This window comes from Coloeus monedula (genome assembly GCF_965178545.1).
Source record: "Coloeus monedula genome assembly, chromosome: 4".
NCBI lineage: Eukaryota > Metazoa > Chordata > Aves > Passeriformes > Corvidae > Coloeus > Coloeus monedula.
In genome coordinates this window covers 30869616-30889009 of record NC_138784.1, presented here as the reverse complement: position 1 = coordinate 30889009, position 19394 = coordinate 30869616, and the positions used below count along the sequence as shown (strand labels likewise).

Below are 19394 nucleotides of genomic sequence, written 5' to 3'. Positions count from 1 at the left end.
AAGTTAGCTTCAGCTTCTATCTTTGATAAAAGAAGGGAAAGAAAAACACTGAAAGATGTAACTACAAAAAACAGAGAAGCTGGAGAAACCACAAAAAAGGAGTTAAGTATATATTTAGGTTGCTCTCTTTCCAAGTGGTCAACTATTTAATATGCAGTCCAAGTATTACTTTGTTCACAGCCATAAGAAATGCAAGATGAACTTCTCTATCCCTTGGAAGAGCCATCAGTTAAAATATTTTTGGCTTGTACCTTCAACATACTCAAACACATCTGAATATCCTAAGAAATAAATTTACTCATATATTTCATGGTATTGTACCAGCAGACAAAGCAAACTTGGCTCAGTACATAGAAGGCACTCATTTACTGAAGTTCAATCAACTACATCTGCACAACCCTTCTAAAGGTAAGGGGCTTGCACAAATGTGACAGGATCTCATGCAAATGAAATGGAAACATCGACTGGGAGCTTTTTTTGTACTGCTGAGGCACACTCTGAAAAAAGGAAACAGCCTGAATGCGCATTGCATTGATAGGCTCGAGTTAAACCACCTAAATCCTGCACTACTATGAAATGTGTGGTCCTGTCCTCTTCATCACCAACCATTCCTTTTCACTTCCTCTGATCTCCTTTCTCCCCACATGCAGGCAACCTTGTGTAAGTCACTTGTGTTTGTGCAGCTTCTGACAAGTCGAACTGGAGAACTCCTCAGGTTAAATATTACCCATGGCAGCTCCTTGATCTTGTTCACTTCTGCCATATGGATGCTTGTCCTGGCACAAAGAGAGAGGAGGAGGCCAGAAGGGCTCGTAGCTGGAGAGAGCAGGCTGCCTATTACAAAAGGCCTACAGATGGAAGGGACTGTCTCTTTCAATGGCAGTGCCCAAAGTATCTGTTCAAACTGCCTGTGGAATTTCACTCTTATCTCTTGGTTTCAACTCAAGGGTGAGCTGATATGACTGCCAGCTCCAAACCTTTTTGAAACACAAGCTTGAAATCTTTTAATATCTCTGCTGAGAAACTTAGAACTAAATAGAAAACATTTCTATTACTGACTTGGCATTTTGCAAGCATTTAAAATCTGGAAACATTGGTATATAAGCTGTTATTTCTTTAAAGAGACATTTACCTTGAGTATCCCTATAGTCTGCAGATTCTTCTAAAAGATTCTTTAAATAATCTGTATGAAGAAAAAAAAATATAGAGATAGTTTTGTTAAATAAATAAACAACACCAGCAAGTAGTAAACCCCACCTTTTTCCTGGAAATCTGCTGTTCAGATGTACTACTTAATCTACAAAGACCTACTACTTCATCTTTTAAATCTGCTGAAGTAATAACAAAGTGAAAACTAGCATTTCCATAATGAAAGTATATCAGCAAAGAGATAGGTTACTGGTCTTCTCCAGTGAAAAATGATATATTGTATACATTATTCCAGAAAAAAACAAGCAAGTGAAAAATTAGTACATACTTCCAGTCATTTACATTTAAGCTGATGCAAAAACTTTTGAAGATTATAGATATTTGTCTGAGCACCTAAACTAGTCTGTGTGAGCTAATAAAACAAGCAGTCCATTACAGAAGACCTGATTACGATTAATATTTTTAGTAATAAATATAGCATACTTCCTTCAATGTCCAAATAGGCATTTTCTGTTTTCACTCATGTACAACCACAAGATGGCACTCTCGATCCATTAAAAGTCTTAGTAGTTTTAAAATCTATTTTACTTCAGTAAAATTAACTCCAAATGTATGACTATACAAAACATCCCCCTCGAGTTTCCATTCCCTGATTGAGAGTCTTGTTCATCAAAAAGTGCAATACCCTGTCAAAGATTAATATATATCCTCAGTAAAACATCAACCATCTATTCTCTATAAGCTTTGACTTTGAACTCCTTAATAAAATGAGAAGAAACCAAAACACAAACATTCCAAGAGATATACATTAGATTGATAAAAGCAACAAATACTGATTTGTAATTACCTTTTAAATGAAGTATTAACATTCTGGCAGATCTAATGAAAACTAATTACATGTAATGTAGCAAGCACTCAAATTTAGCTTCTCAGTTGTACAAGTTTCGTGTAGGAGTGAAATAATTCAACTCCCATATGCTTGCCCTACCCAAATTCATTCTTTCATTCAAAAAGGATCAGGAGCCAATTGTTCCGGCCTTCATAAGATGTCTTGCTTCATGCGTGCCCCTCAGAGACCATTCAGTGTATTGTAATCTTTTCCTTATGCACAAAATTAAAAGGGAATTATGAAACATGTTTCTGCAGTAGAATTGCTACGAAGAGTGAGAGAACTTGTCACAGTTAGTGAAAGCTTTGAGAAAGACAGAACTACAGGAAGAGAAACATTTGGCACTGACATTTAATTGTTTGGCAGAGACCTAAGGGAGGATCCAAGGGAGAAGCATGAAGAGCAGGTTGGGGTGCAGGAAGAGGAACCGGCTGGGAGGGAGTTCTGGGAAGCGAGATTGGCTGGGCCATGGGAACAGTCACAGCTTTCTGCTCTCCTCAGAGTTCTGCCTGATCATTAGCAGGCCCTGGTTAACATGTGATCTTTTAAGACAAGCTTGACATGGCACCAACACTACTCTTGCTGTACTCCATCAATATCACATCCTTCATGCCCCTCAAAATCTTGTGCTGTAGTAGCTACCAGACATTCCAATGCAATATTTAGGTGGACATATATTCCTTTTTAAAAAAAGTTAAATCTTGCTTCACCTTGGGTTATGCTGGTGAGAGGCTTGTGTGAGGGGGGAAAAAAAAGTAACAGGAGATATTTTGAAAAGAACTGAGAGAGCTCATACTTGGTTTAACTTGGTTTAACCTGGAGGAACCTGTCTCGAATATGGCACCAGTTGCCCCCTCCTGCCCTGCCTGAGGATGGGTGGTCTCTCAAGCTGGAGCTGTGCCATGCTGCTGAGGCAGAGCATTCTTTGGACTCCACGATTAAGCCAACAAATTAAAGCTTTACAATTGCAACTTGATCTTCATTGGGGCCAGCACAAAAGACTCCAATGGGAATCTCCCAGTATAAAAAACGAGTCTCTACAGCTTATACAAAATAAGGCTCCCAAACCACACACTCACCTCTACAGGCTGGGAACAAGAGGTAAGGTGGGTATAATTTCCTCATCTGCAAATGTACAGCTGGCACTCTAAGACACTGTCCCTGGTACATGAAGACATCAGATTTAAGATGCAAAGTAATTGCAGTGGAAACATAAAACCAGAGACCCAAGATGGGAACTAATTATTTCTTGGCATATTCTTGCTTTATAACATGTTTTCCAAAACACCACCACTCAAACACATTTTTGGATGAGTATTTTCTAGCATTTTAAATTATATAATCAGTGAAAAGAAGAGGGAAAATCGAGATTTTAACGTAACTGCATTCATTTAAAATTCTGTATTTAGAACAGAAGGCAGCCTTTATCTTACAAAACTGGAGCAGCCAATAAAACTTAGAACTGTAAAATCCTGAAAGTGATAAATAGGTAATTTTCATCTTAGTATGCTCTTTATCTAGTGAGTGGACCTCAGTTCACAGCTAAAATTCAGCTTCAGAGAAGCATCAGAACAGATATTTTTAGTCTCTTCTGTGAATACACACTGGAAATTCTGTGCTTACAACAGCTTTCTGGAGGTACTGGCACAAGCTCTACAGACAAGCTGATTTCACAGACATGAAAAATGTTGCAGTAAAAATTTTGCAAAACTAGTCCTAGATGAAATAAATACAGAACTTAGATATTAAGGTGAAATGGCATCTAATGCCTTTGCCAAAAAAAAAAAAAAATTCCCTCTGAAATGTGCTTTCATTGTTCAGACTAGAAATACCTTAATCATACCTTCAGAAATTCTAAATTCTGCTGGATACCCCAAAACACAACAAAAATCAACATAAAAGCATACTAGTACTGTTTTTGTTATGAAAATTTCCTTATGCCTACTTCTACCTGACAGCAGCCCCTCATTCTCTCTTCCCACTTGCTGGGGGCAGTGGCTATCACTTCTTCTGCTTAAAATTATCTTCTGCATCATTAACTACTTTTTGTCTTGGGTTGTCTAATGTAATTAAATTAAACGCAAAGCAATTGCTCCACAACATGTAACTGGCCTTGAGTCTGACAACTCTATTTCCAACCTGCAAAACTGCAGAGTGCAAGAAGGCTTATTTTTCATCCCACTCAGCCTCCCCTCACTATAACCCTGTTAAGGATAATAAAAGACACTCTCTGCCAGCCTTATGTTGTGAAGAAGAGGAGAGAGGCTTATCCTATGACAATCAAGAGCCTGTTCATATTGCACAGTCTTCAAGCCATCTACTCAAATCAGAGGTTTTTGGGAGAAGAGAATCACCTCTCCTTCATTGCTCTCAGTAATCAGAGGCCTCTAATTAACCTCCCCCATAAGCTATCTAATATTTACTGTATAGAGCTCAGGGCCAGTATGTGAAGAAGCTGAAGTCCACTTACTGGGCTGGAGAAGTTGTATAATTAAACAGAAACACTGCTGAGCTGTGCCTCTCCTTGGCTGATTTGAGTCCACCTGCTCCTGCTTTTGTTAGCACAAAAGTAACTCCACTTCAAAGCACAGCAACAATCTTGTGATGTGACCGAGTAGCAGCAGGTTACCAGTACAAAGCTGTCCCACTGACACAGAACATCTAAATAGGAAGAAATCCCTGCTGACTCAGGCCTGACAGCTTCGTTTCCTGGATTATTTTCATTCCGCTGCTCTTGCCCTCCTCCCCACAGATCCCCCTGTCTGCAGCCTGGCCAGCTGCTCCATCGCTACATCTCACCCACTGCAACAATAGATACGAGTGTTTTGCATGTCCTCCAGATGTTCATACAGCACAAGTTTATAGAGGCATTGCTCAATCTTACACAGAGCTCTTGGAGGGTAACTAAGCAGATAGGTCATCCACAGAGATGTGGAAGAGTCAGAACTCGAAGACAGCATACATGCATGATAGATTGAACAGGCTGAAAATGAAACAGATCCAAAACAACACTCTCCAGCCCCAGCATAATTAAATTATTGGCCTGATCTCTTTTATTGTTCACACAGAACAAGAGAAAATTACTTTTCTGAATTTGCCAGCAGCAATCACATTCCTTTCAACAGCATTTGCAGGTGTATTTAAAGCTGGGCAGCCACAGTAAGGTCTGCAGACTGGGGACACCCACAATAAACCCCATCAGCACAGGATGAGGCTTTTTTCAGGTCTAAAAGACTCTGTCCAAGCCACAGTGGCAGCTAATCATCACAAGGAATTCCCCCTCAGCATCTGAGATTTGTTTCAGAGCCATCCAACCCTGACATCTCTCACTATGCTGTGTATGTTAACAATGGTGTTTGCTACGTCCTGATCCTCTTTTCAGCTAAACTCTGTTTCAATTAAAACCTTTGAACTTATCCAAGGCTCTGCTGATTTTGAAATGTGTAACAAGCTATATCATGCCTTAAGTCAGTATCCTTTTAAAATAAAGCAAGTCCTCAAATGCCATTTTATGGGTTGATTTCATCAATTAAGTATCATTAATACTGTCCCCTATAGAGTATTCCATTTAATAAGAATTCTCCCCCTTTTTTCAACACCTTGAGTTTAATGAGATGATTAAAATGAAAAAGTCAACGTTAATAACTTGGTAAAACTTGGTAACTGCTCTATAACACTTAAGTCTGTATCTGCCACAGCATCACTAGTGTAAGTACTTGCTGGGGAAATGCCAATGAGCTGCTACAGAGCCAAAAAAAAAAAGGTCACAGAGCATTTTATTTTGCAGTTACTACATAAACAGAGGCTATTTTTAAATTGCTCATCAAGAAGCAATGGCTCTGAAAAACAATGCCTTAAGTATTTCCAAATCCTTACAGGAGCCATCCCCCTCTTACAACAAAACACATCTCAAAATACTTCACAAAGGAGGCCTCTGTCACTGCCCTCCCTTTACAGACAAAAAACCCCACTACATCATGGAGATGACTTGCTCAAGGTCACCCAAACATGCCAGTGCCAGAGCAAAGTAGAGAGCCCAGATTTTCTAGTTTCTAATCAGCTCCTCCACTGGCCCTGGTAGCAAGTTTAAGCACTTACTGGTGTGCATTAAAAACATGTGTTTTGCCTTTAAAAGGGAATGGATTTTATAGACAAAACACCTGGGTGGGGAGAAATGGAGGAGCTACTTAGAGAAGTTCACAGTTGCAGAGATATCTTTTTTCTCCTTGCTCCAATTTTCCATACTGCCTTTTTCATTTGTTAAACCCTTATCCCCCCAAAGAAACCAAAAAAGCAAAACCCAAAGCAGAACAGGAGCATTCCAAGCCTCTAACGAAATGACAGGCTTCTATTATCACAGATTCAAGAAAAAACCACCACAGGTTTCATGTTTTCTATGTACTGTTGAATCTACCATCAGAACACACCACAGTGCTGGAAATATTAGGACTTTGCTTGTCTATCTTACCACGATCAATATTAACAAGGAAAGCTTCTAAACCCATGCCATGTTTTAAAAAGAGCTTCACATATTGTAACACGTTTTAAGAAAGCCTCACATATCTGAAGTCAGATAAATACACTTTACAGATGGATACAACTGTCTGAAAACAGGTGTCCTGGGGCTGTGAAGACTGGCTTCTTAAGCTTGCAAAAAAGCTTGACTGTACCTGTCAACAGGAGCCTGTATTGGGGAATCCTCTGAACTGGCTTGAGCAGATAGTGCTTGAGGGCCAGACTAGCACAGCGGGGGCTCATCTGAAAGAAACGCCCAAAGTAAGTAACAATTCCACAGCAGTCAAAGGTTCCAGCAAAAGAAAACATGCCTACAAACAACTACTGATTACACTGGATAAGCTTTTTATCTTTGCAAAGTGCTACTGCCACACAGTGTTAAGCACCACACTACAGAGCAAGCATTTCCATGTGGAAGACAGCATGCAAAATTACCCGTGTGTTAAGGACATGGGTAAGCACTCATACTCTGTAGATTCTAAACAGGTGCTTTGACATAGGAGGAAGAGAGGTGGAACTTCCCAGAAAAAAGGAAACAGACAGCAAGGGCAAACATGCTCCTTTGTGATCGCTGTCAGTGTCCATTAGGCAAAAAGGCAGAGAAGACAGGACTGCTCACTACAAATTTTTAATTAATCCACACCTCTAAAGACAACACAGAATTAAAAGATCCATGCTTCAAAAATGCTAATTATCTTGAGTTTGCATTCAAAATAACGTGAATCTGAAATATCAAGTCCTTCAAAAGGCCTCTTGTTGTCCTCCTGTCTCAAGCCAAGACTGCAGCAAAAAACCCACCGCCAAAACACAAACAAATTGAGGACAGTTTCTAAAGTGGAGGATCACAACTGCTAAAAAGTCACAAAACAGGATATATCTTACAAAATACAGTACCTCGAAGTCTTTGACTACTGAAGCAAATCCTGCATTCTTCTTACACTGTTCATCTAATAATGCAACATTTTTATCAAATTCTTTGATGTAAGTTGAATACATCTTTAGGTAGGGACCCTTTTTAACAAATATATCAGCAATTCTTTGATGCTCGAGCCTAGAAACAACAACAAAAAAGATGCAATTAGAGCTAAAAATAGCATACATCTTAACCCTACAGCAAAACATCTCTCTTTTACAGAGTAAGATGTGCTAGTTTATGTTCTGAACAAAAAGCTTACAGCAGACAGGCACCCATCTCAGTTGCTATTCTGAAAAACCTTATTAGGCACATGTCAACACACTAATACAGCCACTTAATACACAGCCTTTTAAAAATGGTCTTGAACTGTTTGAACACTTCAGTTCAAGGTGGATTTCTGAGGAAACTGATCTTCAAACTTCGAACTCAAGAGCAAGTCTTTACCCCATTGCAGTGCCTTGTCAGTAGGTTTTGTATAGCTCCACCCACCAGTGGTAATTGAGAATGGTCTTCAAGGGCATTGTGGCTATCAATCAGCATTGTGCCTGATCAATAGATCTAAACTACTGCTAAAATGCAAACCAGTCTTCAGAACAGCCTCCTTTTTCCCTAATGAAATCAGTGCAGTTTTTAAGCTCATGCAGGGACCAGAACTTTCAATTAAAAACGAAATTTCAAATAAAAAAAATGTATTGGCATGCCTTCTGGACCTTTTGGGATGCATCTAAATGACAAAAAAACCACAACTAAATGAAAAATCATCTCCTGTACTTCCAAAGTAAACTCTGACATTTCGGAAGGTACATGAAACACAAACAAGAGTCAAACCATGATCACATGGAGTCACATAAGCAAGCCCCCCAGATAAATTTCAACATCAAAGGAGTGAAATCCCTTTATTGATAGTCACCAGTGAGATAATCGCTCTTCCAGTTCCCTCAGGAGGTCCCGATTGAGTTCGTAGAGCTGAGGTAGGTAGTAGAGGATCTGATTCAGGATTCTGTCCTCAATCACTGGCTTTCCAAGTTGCCTAGAGGCGTGCGACACAGCATCCCGGAAATCCTGCCGGAGTACAAAGAGGACAGAACCCCCCTTGCCATGAGTGACAGCACCAACCCAGAGAGGACAACGGAGTTCTCACTGCAGACATTCCAGGCACTGCTCCCTATTACCAAAGGCAGGGCGGGTACCATCTGGGTTATGTTTTTCTGCAGCTTCAATTTACTCCCCTGGGACTGCCTTAATCCCTCTGATTTGACACTGGAGCTTTACTTTCTTGCTCCTGTATGCATAATATAGAAGTTGTTCATTATTTTTACAACATGCCCTTAAGAAATGTGTTGGTATTACTTATGAGGAAACTAAGGCAGGCTAAACAAGGCTTGTATCTGCAAGGTTGCTGGAAGCCTTGAATGTCTTCTTGCAAACACGTAAGTCAAAAAGCAAAACCGTTACATCAGCTAACACAATCACAGTATCTTACTCAAAAGTCATCCTAGTGTTCATAACTCATCTACAAATGCCATTTTGGAAGATGTTCCTCTCTGACAAAAAGTAGGGTCAAAAAAAATTGCTATATGTAGCAGCTCTTCTATATACAGGAAAATTAACATCTAACAAAAAGATACTGTAACAACATGGGAATAATGAGATTTCAAATGTTGGCAATGATCAAAACCAACACTGCCTGGTACCTTCGAAACATTTACAGTGAGGAGGAGAACCCTACTTACTCTTGAAGGATCTTACAGCATTCTTATGCTATAACCAGCTCCCAACAGGACAGAGCTGAGGCTCACTGGTCCTCATTAAACTATTTAAAATTAAAGATCTTGATCCCACACAAATCAGCATGGCCAAGATTGAAACTTAGGATCCATTATACGAAGTATTTTCCCTATTCAAAAGCAAACAAATCCTTCAAAAAGTTTAGCAATCTAGCATTTCACTTGAAAAACAACACTGTCTTAACTGACAAAAAGAAAATACAAATTAGGTAGTGTTACATATTACTGTGTCTCACTTGAATTTGGGCAAAAAAGAAAATTAATCCAAAGTAGCTCTTCTGGAGTTTATGGTTAATGAAACCTAATATCACATGCACCATCTATAGGTATCCTGAAAAAGTGACCAACAAAATGCTCTAAGTACAATAATAAGTTGTATTTTAAATGTGCATGGGGTCTACACCTGCCTTTGGAAGCCTGTAGGATCCTCAGGTTGAGGAAAAAAAAAACCTTAGTCCCTCCTTTTCCCCCTCCCCAGGTCTACTACTACAGCTCTTACTAGCTATCCCGTCAGTCCAGCATCTGGCACTATTTAGGGTCTCTCAAACTGAAGCCTCAACTTTCCCCTGGTCTCCCTCCTCATTACGTCAGCTCTGGGCAACGTGAGCTCCAGACATGCTTTCTTGGTTTGTGACCCTCTGGGTCATGAAGGCTGTGACTGGGCAGTTCTGACAAGAAACTCTAAGGAGATACAGGGCACTGGCTCTAACAGGGGAAGGCTGAGAACTAAATGAAAGGGAGTTAAAAAACAGATGGCGTTATTCATATGGAAATGTTCTGGTTTACATCCTCTGTGCAGACTAGTGACACATAGGTTAACTACCAGCTGCATCTTAGGGGTTTTTCTGACCCTGGGGCATTGCTTAACACTGAAATGATACATGGAATTACAATGGCAAAAGCTCAAATGAGGCATTCTAGAGAGCTTCATGCAAAATGCATCATCATATTATGATAATATTCTTTCCCCGCCCCCACAATACAATACACTGTATGTATTTTGCCATAGGACGAGACAAGAATTTTGTTTGAACGTCATAAGGCTACTTGCACGATGAAAAGCAAAGCAGTTTTGTCTGTACATAATCAACAACCCAGGCTTTCCCCTGACCAAACAACAAAAGGAGAGCAGGGAGCCAGGTTTAAGCACCCCTAGATAACACAGGAACGTCAGCTGTAGTTCAGAGCATTTATTTAACTTCTAGATACAGCATTCAAAGAGTCTGCAGGGCGTTTTCCAAATACAGATTTGGTTTTTCAACTAGCTTGACCCAAAGTCCATGAGCTTCATCACAGTTTATAGATTATGCCATGAAAGGCTCTATCATGGAAACAGCCAACCAAAACTTTACTTCATCACCTCCTGAGTCCCCTTCCACAACTGAGTAAATACTGCAGAGAGGAAATATAGGGAAGAGAGATAATGTGAACCTTTCAAATTTCAAAAGCCTGCAAAACGACTAGAGCTAAACTTCAATGCTTTTTCTTTTCTTTTTTTTTAAAATTATCTTCACTACTGACTATGCATTTGTCACTGTAATCATATTAAGATTTATTTTTAACCTGGCAGTGGGTGTGAAGTAACTGTCATGCCAAGTTCATCTTGAGATAAACTCAAGAGTTGAATGCAGAGGGCACATGCCTGGGGATCAGGGGTGGGGAAAGAAAAACAAATGTAACAACGTTGGAATTAACAGAGTTTACACTTGAAGGTAAACAAGCCTTCTGAAAAAGGAATTTCATATCCAAAAGGACAAAACATAGACCAGGTCTGGTTTAATTACTAGATGTAAAATATGCTAGTTTACAAACTAAACCCTGAAATTTCACCCCAAGGGGTGGAAGGTGTTCAGATGACAACTTTTAATGCAAGTAGGTGAATGACTTAGAAATTAGAAACTGCAGTAAAAGCAGTAATTTAAAGCACCAAGACCTAGCTCCTTCTAAACCTAAACCAGTTCACTGCTTAATAAAAGCAGAATTGCTCTTGCAAATAATATATACATTGCTCTGATATCTATACATGCCTGCATGATGTGATTTATATTACAAACATATTTAGCACATTGTCCTATATAAAACTGCTGAAGAGCACTGCTTTCATCAGCCTGCTCAAAGGCAATCACCTAGGCTGTCCTAGAAATTGTTTGAAGCACTGCCGCAATCCATTACAACTGAATTTTAAAGACAGATTTTCTAATTAAAAATGGGTCTTTCAAATACTCCAATCTTACTGATTAAAAAAAACCTCAAAACAAAAAAACAAACCCAAAAACCAATTTGCCACACTTTGGAAGTAATGTGCTTATTTCATTGAAAAATATTTGCAACTAGACAGGTTTTATATGCTGCATGACAAAACCCAAAATATTATGCTAGTTATACTGAATCACCCCAGCTTCTTACCAGGATATTTTTTTTTCCCTTTCAGAAGTGGGGAGGCTATTGTACATTTTCTGAAATTCTTGTTTACAGTTTCTAGTTTTACATTATATTCTGGTCCAATAATAATCTTCTGATACCATCTTTAGGGATTAGGTAAAGGTAATTGTTTTCACACAGCTACTTCAAGAGAACAGCACACATCACCATCCCTGGAAAGAACATTCTTTTCAAACCAGAAGCAGTTTTAGTTTATGCTAGGCTGAGACAGCCTCCCACTGGGTACTTGTCCATACAAAAATCTAGTCTAGGCATTTTAAAGGCTTCTGAGTACATACTGTTGCTGAATTACTGTTTGATAAAACACTTTCAACTTGAAAATGTGTAGGAATTCTATTTATCCTGTTAGTATACACTCCCCCTATAGCTGTGGAGTTTTTAAACAATATTTGAGGAGGTTACCACCATCACTGCTTTTGTTTCCTCCCACCACTCCTTCAATGCAGCTTCCTTAAATAAGTAAAAGGGCTGTGATATCTGAAATAATTCTGACCCTGTTCTGAATCATCTGTGATCAGCCCATGCACTTCCCCTCCGCAAAGGCCCTGACTCACAATCCCTAAGTTCTTCCCATCAGAGGATTCCCAGCCAGTAGTGATCTGCCTGTGCCAGTCTAAGGAGCAAAGGACAATTTTAGTTGTAAACCAAAAGAGGTACTGAGCAGACTAAAACCTGGCTCAACTGCTGAATGGGTCAAGTGCACCTTCAGGTATCTAATAGTTGAATGAAGGTAATTTCAAATGGGTGAAATTAACTTCCTGGAAATTTAACAGGAAGAGAAAGTACTACATATTCTAAACACAGGCTCGTATTCTAGTCCTAAAGCTTCAACCAATATTCATCTTGGATCTGTTCTCCCAGAACATACCATCAGCAAAGCAAAAATAAGTCATAATCCCTTCCACTGAGGTACAACTCCCAGCTAAATACACCTGCAGATAGCTCAAATAATCAGTTTAATTTAAGGAAAAAAAGTATGTTTGCACTTGGATGCTTTTCAAGGAATACACACACACACACACACCCTATGGCGAAGGAGTAGGGAAGGGGAGGAAGCTTCATGACAGCCAGGCTGCTAGATGTGACAAACTGCAAACATGACTGCTTAGGAATACAGCTACAGAAGATTTCATGAAGAGATTATTTAAAATATAAATAGGCACTCCTAGCAAGAGTCAGACTATTAGCCATAAACTGCTAAGTTAAACTACAGCAACTATAGTTAATCAAGACTATGACTAAGTGTGGATCATGACATTTTTCGTTTATATGCCATTACTTTTGGAAAGCTGCCAGGCACTTCCACACCTTTTTTCTCAGGTAATAAAATAATTTTAAGTCTTTAACGAAATCATGTAGTTATTTTTTTTACAATAATCAATGATTTGACCGTGGCATATTCCCAGAACGTTATTTCAGGCAATAGGCTGGGTAGTAGAACAATATTTCCTTCTAAACTAAAACTATTTTTATTAGTCTTCTTACTAAGAGGATAACAGTTGCAACTCATTGTCAAATGTCTCAGCAGTTCTAAAGTACTTCAGAGACAACAAATTTATCAATATATTCACCTCAGACTGGTCAAATATTTAAATTTTGCAGATGGAGAAAAAGGAGTTGGAGGTTGAAAGAATTTTTCACAGTCAAACAGTAAGTCAGCTGTAAGCCAGAACCAGACGTCAGAACTTTGCTCTGGCAATAGCTATTTTATTTTTCATTAAATTCTTTTTCCAAATCTACTATTATTTTTCATAATACTTGGCTACAATACACATCAGTCTTTATAGATACACAAAACTATATATTGTTTTTATACAGAGAATTTTGCAAATTTCTTCTGAAAAATGGTAACATTAAACCAGAATTTTTCAGTCTTGTATCTCTGGAAGGACACACAATAGAAATTAATGCTTGACCTCTTATCTGCCTTCTCCAGTAAGAGGTTGATCTTGTGGCTGCAGAAATGCTAAGAGGTGCCTCCTGACAGGCTCCTACTTACTTGGTCTCAGACTCCAAATATGGACAGAACAGGGGTCTAAGTCAGAAGTGCAGATTTAAAGGCTCAGGCAAAAGCCCACAGGCCTAAGCTTTTCTTTTCACACAGCAAAAAGTTACACACTAAGCCTTGCAGTGGAAAGAGTAACCTCAAAAAACCAAGTTTCTCTGCTGGACCAGAAGCCTTGCTGCTTATACCTGCAGTGGCAGGGAGGAAACAGAACCAAAAAGAGTGGAAAAACAAAAAGAGCGGAGGGTTTTGGCAAAAGAACAAAATTCAGAACGAAAATGTACCAAAAAAATGACAACAAATAAGCCAGGCACCTTACCCTCAGTGCCAGGGTGCTGCTGAGGAGGTCCTCTCACTCATGTGAAGCAAACCATCTCCAAAGAATCCCACAACAAAGTACAAATTTGGGGCACCAATCCTGCCTTACTCCTTTTCCAGGAACACCGGTTGCTTTTTAGGCACAGGGCAACTCAGAGAGAAGTGATGAATTTGTTTCTCGTATGTCACTTGTGTTTTACACCCAGTTCACTGTTTCTTTTTTCTTCAAGTGTCCTTAGGGAAAAAATAGTACTTCCCCCATATTCTCAAACCCTTGTTTACTCTCAGGAGTCAATGCATGAACCATCTTACAAACATGCATACAGAAGAGCTAGTTTGATTTAAACTCCTTTGTTTCCACGAGTTTCTAAAAGCATTTTACTGGAATCTTGTCCCCTAAAAGATTACTAACATTGTAACAGAAATACAGAGATTTCAAGATTACATCTAATGTTTGATTACAGCCTCAAGCAACCCCATTTGCTGTGTCTGTTTATGACTGTGTGCTGTGTGCAAAGCCAGGTGAATCCCTTACCTCTGTTATGACCAGCTTGTTTAGTATTTATAGAAGTGTCACCAAGTGTTTATAATTTTGCAGCGTGTCTTCAACAGAAGCAGTCAGATGTACCTGTAGTGTGCAGCAGGGTCCACATAGGCTGGTACCCTGGTATCTTGGAAGAGTTGCTCCACCTAACTTGACTTTGTCAACATAAAAGAAAAAAAATGCTAAAAAAATTCAGTGGTACTTGTAACCAGCTTGCAATCACATTCCTACCTTCTCAACTGCTTTAGATTCCACTTCAAAGGCTCTAAGAAGAAGCAAATTAAAAAAGCTTTTTCTTACATCAACAGTCCTTTTCCTTGGCACCATGTGATGCATTTAGCTGACATTGGTAAAATATTCTGAGGAGAGTATTATTCATTTCAGATCACGGCTAATGGAATTAGTCACTAAATTTCAAGTGGAAAACCACTATAGATGGCTCAGAAAGTGCAACAGAGCAGCCCCCAGACAGCCAAATCTTTACTATGGGTAAAAGAACCCAGTTTGGGAAGAATCTAAGTTCTAATTCAGAAACTTTTCAGAGGTTTCTTGACTGGCAATTAGTAATCCTGACACTGAAGGTAGTAAGCCAAAGTGGTTAGTGCACATGAAATTAAAAGGATAGTTTCATCAACATTAAAATATCATCCGTAAGAAATATATTATTAAATCAACTGATTTAATAATGTGTGTGACAAACACACAAATCCTCAGGCATACCACTCTGTGGCAATAAAAAACTGGGTGTCTGCAAACTTTCTCAGCTATGGCAGTTTTTATTTAGTGAAAAATGCACACACACACAGAGGCTCAAAACCAGTGCCCTCTCTGGTAAGGACACTCACCAAGGTTCCTGCTGCAGGGCAACTGACAAGTTAAAGACAAACTATTTCCTCAGCTCCTAGCCTAGAATCCTCCCTATTAGAACAGGCTGAATACATGTTGATTGTTATTGCTAGCCAACAAAAACATTTCTAGTAGTTTTTATTTGGCAGCTAGAAACTAGTAGACTGTCATGAATAGAGTTGCAAGTTATCCAACAAAGGAAAAGCAAAACACATCCTACACCACCACTCATTTACACTGTGGGAACAGCTTTTAAGTTTATCCTAGAGACTTCCTAAGCTTTCTACTCTTCCCTTTTTCACACTGTTCTTCTGTTTGCCTGCATCCTCCTTACCAACAGCCTTTCTTCCAGTACTGCACACATTACCTAAAAAACTGGTACACTGAAAAGAAAAGCAAAGACACCTTTAAAAAACAAGTTAAATGTCTGAAAATTATGGTAATTTAAAATTATATAGCTTAAAAGTTGTCCTTGCCTAGGACAACTCTCTTTCTTTAACCAATATTTAAAATTGAGTTCTCTATTAGAAACCATGTTGAATACAAATTATATATTGGCTGCAACTGACTGAGCCAGCTCTTAAAAACCAAGCTTGAACAGAATCAGAAAATCAATTACTAGGAGGAAAGCAGAAGAGTAATCAGCAAATGATGTGGTGAGTTTTTTGTTCCCTGAAAAAAACCTCTGTATTACAGGACTGTATACAACCATCTGTAAGAGCCTTTGTTCCCAGTTTCACAGAACAAGCTTCTCAAAAGACTGAGATGGACCAATGCACCTGTTTGCAATATAACCACTTCTACTGCCCAAGGAAAAAAACCACTGTGCTTGCACTTAACTAAATGGTACAAACACGTATCATTTCTAACTTGACAGAAAACACACAAAATTGAGCTAGAAAACGAAAAATTCCTCATTAATTTCCAATTATCACCTTCAACACAGCATGTTTTACAGATGACTGATCTGCACAAACACAGATTAAATACTTAACCTTTGTTGTGTACAACACACTGCAGGTACTACAATCGCAGGTGTTATCAGAAAGCAAACAGCTGTCAAGGAACTGCAGCCTCAACAAAATATGCTGCCATGGTGATGGATGCACCTTTAGAGCTATTAGCTATTAATTGGATTACTCCAAGAATGAGCATTTTAATGTACCATTTCTAAAAGTAAATTGTTCCTGCCTCTCCCCACCATTTAAGGAGTTACTCTAACCAAAAACTTTATTTTTGTTGCTATGTACATATTTATAAGCCAGTACAAGATGGCTTATAAATAGGATCCTGATTAACATAAATTGATATATATTCAATTTTCAGTATTCAACACCCGCACTCAACTGGAAACTGCATAAATTATTAAGGAGATCCAGAAGGAACCACCAAAATATTCATCCATTATGTAAAATGTGAAACTTAAAAGTTCAGCTTAATTAGATTTTTGTATTTTGAATATGTAGATGCAGCAGAAAAAAAGGCACAGTCACTACAAAAAAGCCTAAACATAAAACCTTAATAGATTAAACAAATAGAAGAGGAAACTGCTTTTTTTTTGAGTACTTACAATGTGTAAGAGCTTTAGCACATCCACAAACCTATCAGAAAAGCAAGAAAAAGCAAACAGTTACATTTTAATTGCCCAATTAAAATAAATTGAGTAGTTATTAAGTTTAGCACTGGTACTTACACTTTCTCTGAGCTCATGATCTCCTTGGCAATATGGTAAACCTTTGTTTTCTTTCCAGCTGCCTTACTCTGCAAATAAAATTGTATGTTACATGATGCACCTACTAAAACTGTCATAATTTCCAGCTATTAGTTCCTTAAATTAAATGTAATTATTTTATAGTTACTTCTAAGAAAAACACTTCATACTGCTTTGAAATCTCTTGGCTTTGACACTTCCTAGTTTTTTGGTTTTTTTTTTTGGTGAGAAAATCAATTTAGCTTCTATCTGGAAACAACAATATTACTTAAGAGCAGTTTTTACAACACTGTCAGCCTTTTCATTTAATTATTACAGGAAGCACTGAAGCCCATAATGAATTAAGTCCTAGTAAACAACAATTATTGTTTAGCAAAAGTACTAAAGTGCAGGTAATATTTCCATATTATTTGATTTTTTTTTTCTGATTAATACAGCAGCAGTAATATCTGCAGTGAACTCAAATGTGTTTCAGGAACATCTTAAAAGACATATGTATTTTCTTTACAGAAAAACAAGATGACAGAAGAAAAAAAAAAAAGAAGGAAAATAATCACATTGAAGAGAAAAGCCAGTTTCTGACAATCTACTAACGGAGCTGCTGAATACATAGCAACTGTACTCCAAAGATGCAGAAATGTGAGCCTTGTCATCCACCTGAAACACTGTGGAGATGATGCTGGGTTTCATGTGCACATCTGGCTTCCAAAAAACCAAAGGCACTGTCCAACATCAGATAGAGGGACCAGGTATAATAAAGCAAGTGGGGCAGGCATCTGGATGCAAATGTGCTTGCTACACAGTGTAACTTCCATGTACGATTTCCCTCAGACAGAATCCCTTTCCCCAAAACAGCTCTCATGGTTTGCCATATGCTTCTCTGCTGCCAGCTGTCACCACATCTATTGCACATTCAGGTTTTCTTTTTAATGGGCTGCAAAGAAAGAGAGGATGAGAAGCCCTAAAACATCACAGGATATACAACTCAAGTGAGATGGAAGTCCTGGGAAGGATCTATTGAGTATGGTAGTATAATATGGGCACTGAACAGTTTATCTAGAAAATCAGATTATCTTTGTTTCAGAAGCACTAATGCTGCAAGACTTCTCTAGAGATTTAGTTCTTCTCCAAACTGATAAATAAGTCTCAAGTGCTGGATGTTAAACCATGGAACAGATAATACTCATAGGTAGGTTTTAAAGATATTGTTGTATTCAAAATAAAAAATAAATCTAAATTGAATTTTTTCATTGGAGTTCAAATGACACTGTGCCTAATTAGTAAATTAAAATTCATTTCTAAATCAAATAATTTGGTATAACACCACATATGTGCAAAATCCATTATTTATTTTATATACTATATAGACAGACATCTGCACACAGATCTGGGATTTTACTTATGAAATTAAACTTATTTCCAAAGAACAATTAGATCTATTCAGTGCGGGTCCATCGCATTCAGGCAAGATTGTAACACCTATTCTCAGGCCTCTGTGCCTATTTAGAAAGCACAGCTGACACGCTCCCTACAAGACTGAATTCACAAGCAAGTCAATTATGCAGAGCAAGCTATCTGCCATCACTGTAGATGTGTCATGTTGCAAATGAGATGAAAATTAGTATTTTGAGAACAAGATGCTACTGCTAAACAATTACAAAAAGCAATACCACAGTCTGTTTTCAGCCCCATTTGAAAGACTTTTCACATACCAGCTAGTGCTGAAAGGACCACTTTGCATTTGCTCAAAGATGCTCTGGCTCTGAGAGTGTCTAATGGGAGAACCAAAGGGATACAAATAAGGCTCTCCGGCACAACACTGGAAAGGAGCCCTAACAGATATAAAGCATCAAAACAGCCAGATGCTTGTGGTAAGGAAAATAAAACAAGCCCAGCTGATGACCGAAGCAGAGACTGCTTCATTCTCCTCTGCAGCTGCTCTTGCTGTGAGGAAGTTGGTTGTTAATTCCCAGCTGCCGGCCACACGTGCCGCAGGCAGCTGAAGCCAGCAACAGCAGATGCCTCACAGCAAGTGCTAAATTACTCCATAAAACCTGCCTGAGAACCCTCCTAATGGGGACACTTTCCTGTAAAATGCTGTTGTGAAAGTTTGAGGGCATTTCTAGAGGCATGCAAGGTAAGTTAGCTTCTATATGGGTACAGTCTTGCTTAGTTTCACAGGAACAAGCTTTTCCCTTGACTCTTTGCCTCTCCCAATTTATTCCTCTCATTTGGTTTAACAGTATTCAGGACTGACACCCCAAGCTTTCTT

At 38.6% G+C, this 19394-nt stretch overlaps 1 protein-coding gene across 1 annotated transcript in view; it reads right to left on the bottom strand.

Moving 5' to 3' along the window:
• FGD6 (FYVE, RhoGEF and PH domain containing 6) overlaps positions 1–19394 on the bottom strand; it is a 70913-nt gene that overhangs the window by 22041 nt on the left and 29478 nt on the right. Inside the window, exons 4-9 of the mRNA XM_082279699.1 lie at positions 17105–17172; positions 16982–17012; positions 8380–8531; positions 7448–7604; positions 6709–6796; positions 1133–1183 (exon numbers count right to left, since the gene is read on the bottom strand). Coding sequence (XP_082135825.1) covers positions 1133–1183; positions 6709–6796; positions 7448–7604; positions 8380–8531; positions 16982–17012; positions 17105–17172 — 547 coding nt within the window. The remainder of the gene's footprint in view (positions 1–1132; positions 1184–6708; positions 6797–7447; positions 7605–8379; positions 8532–16981; positions 17013–17104; positions 17173–19394) is intronic.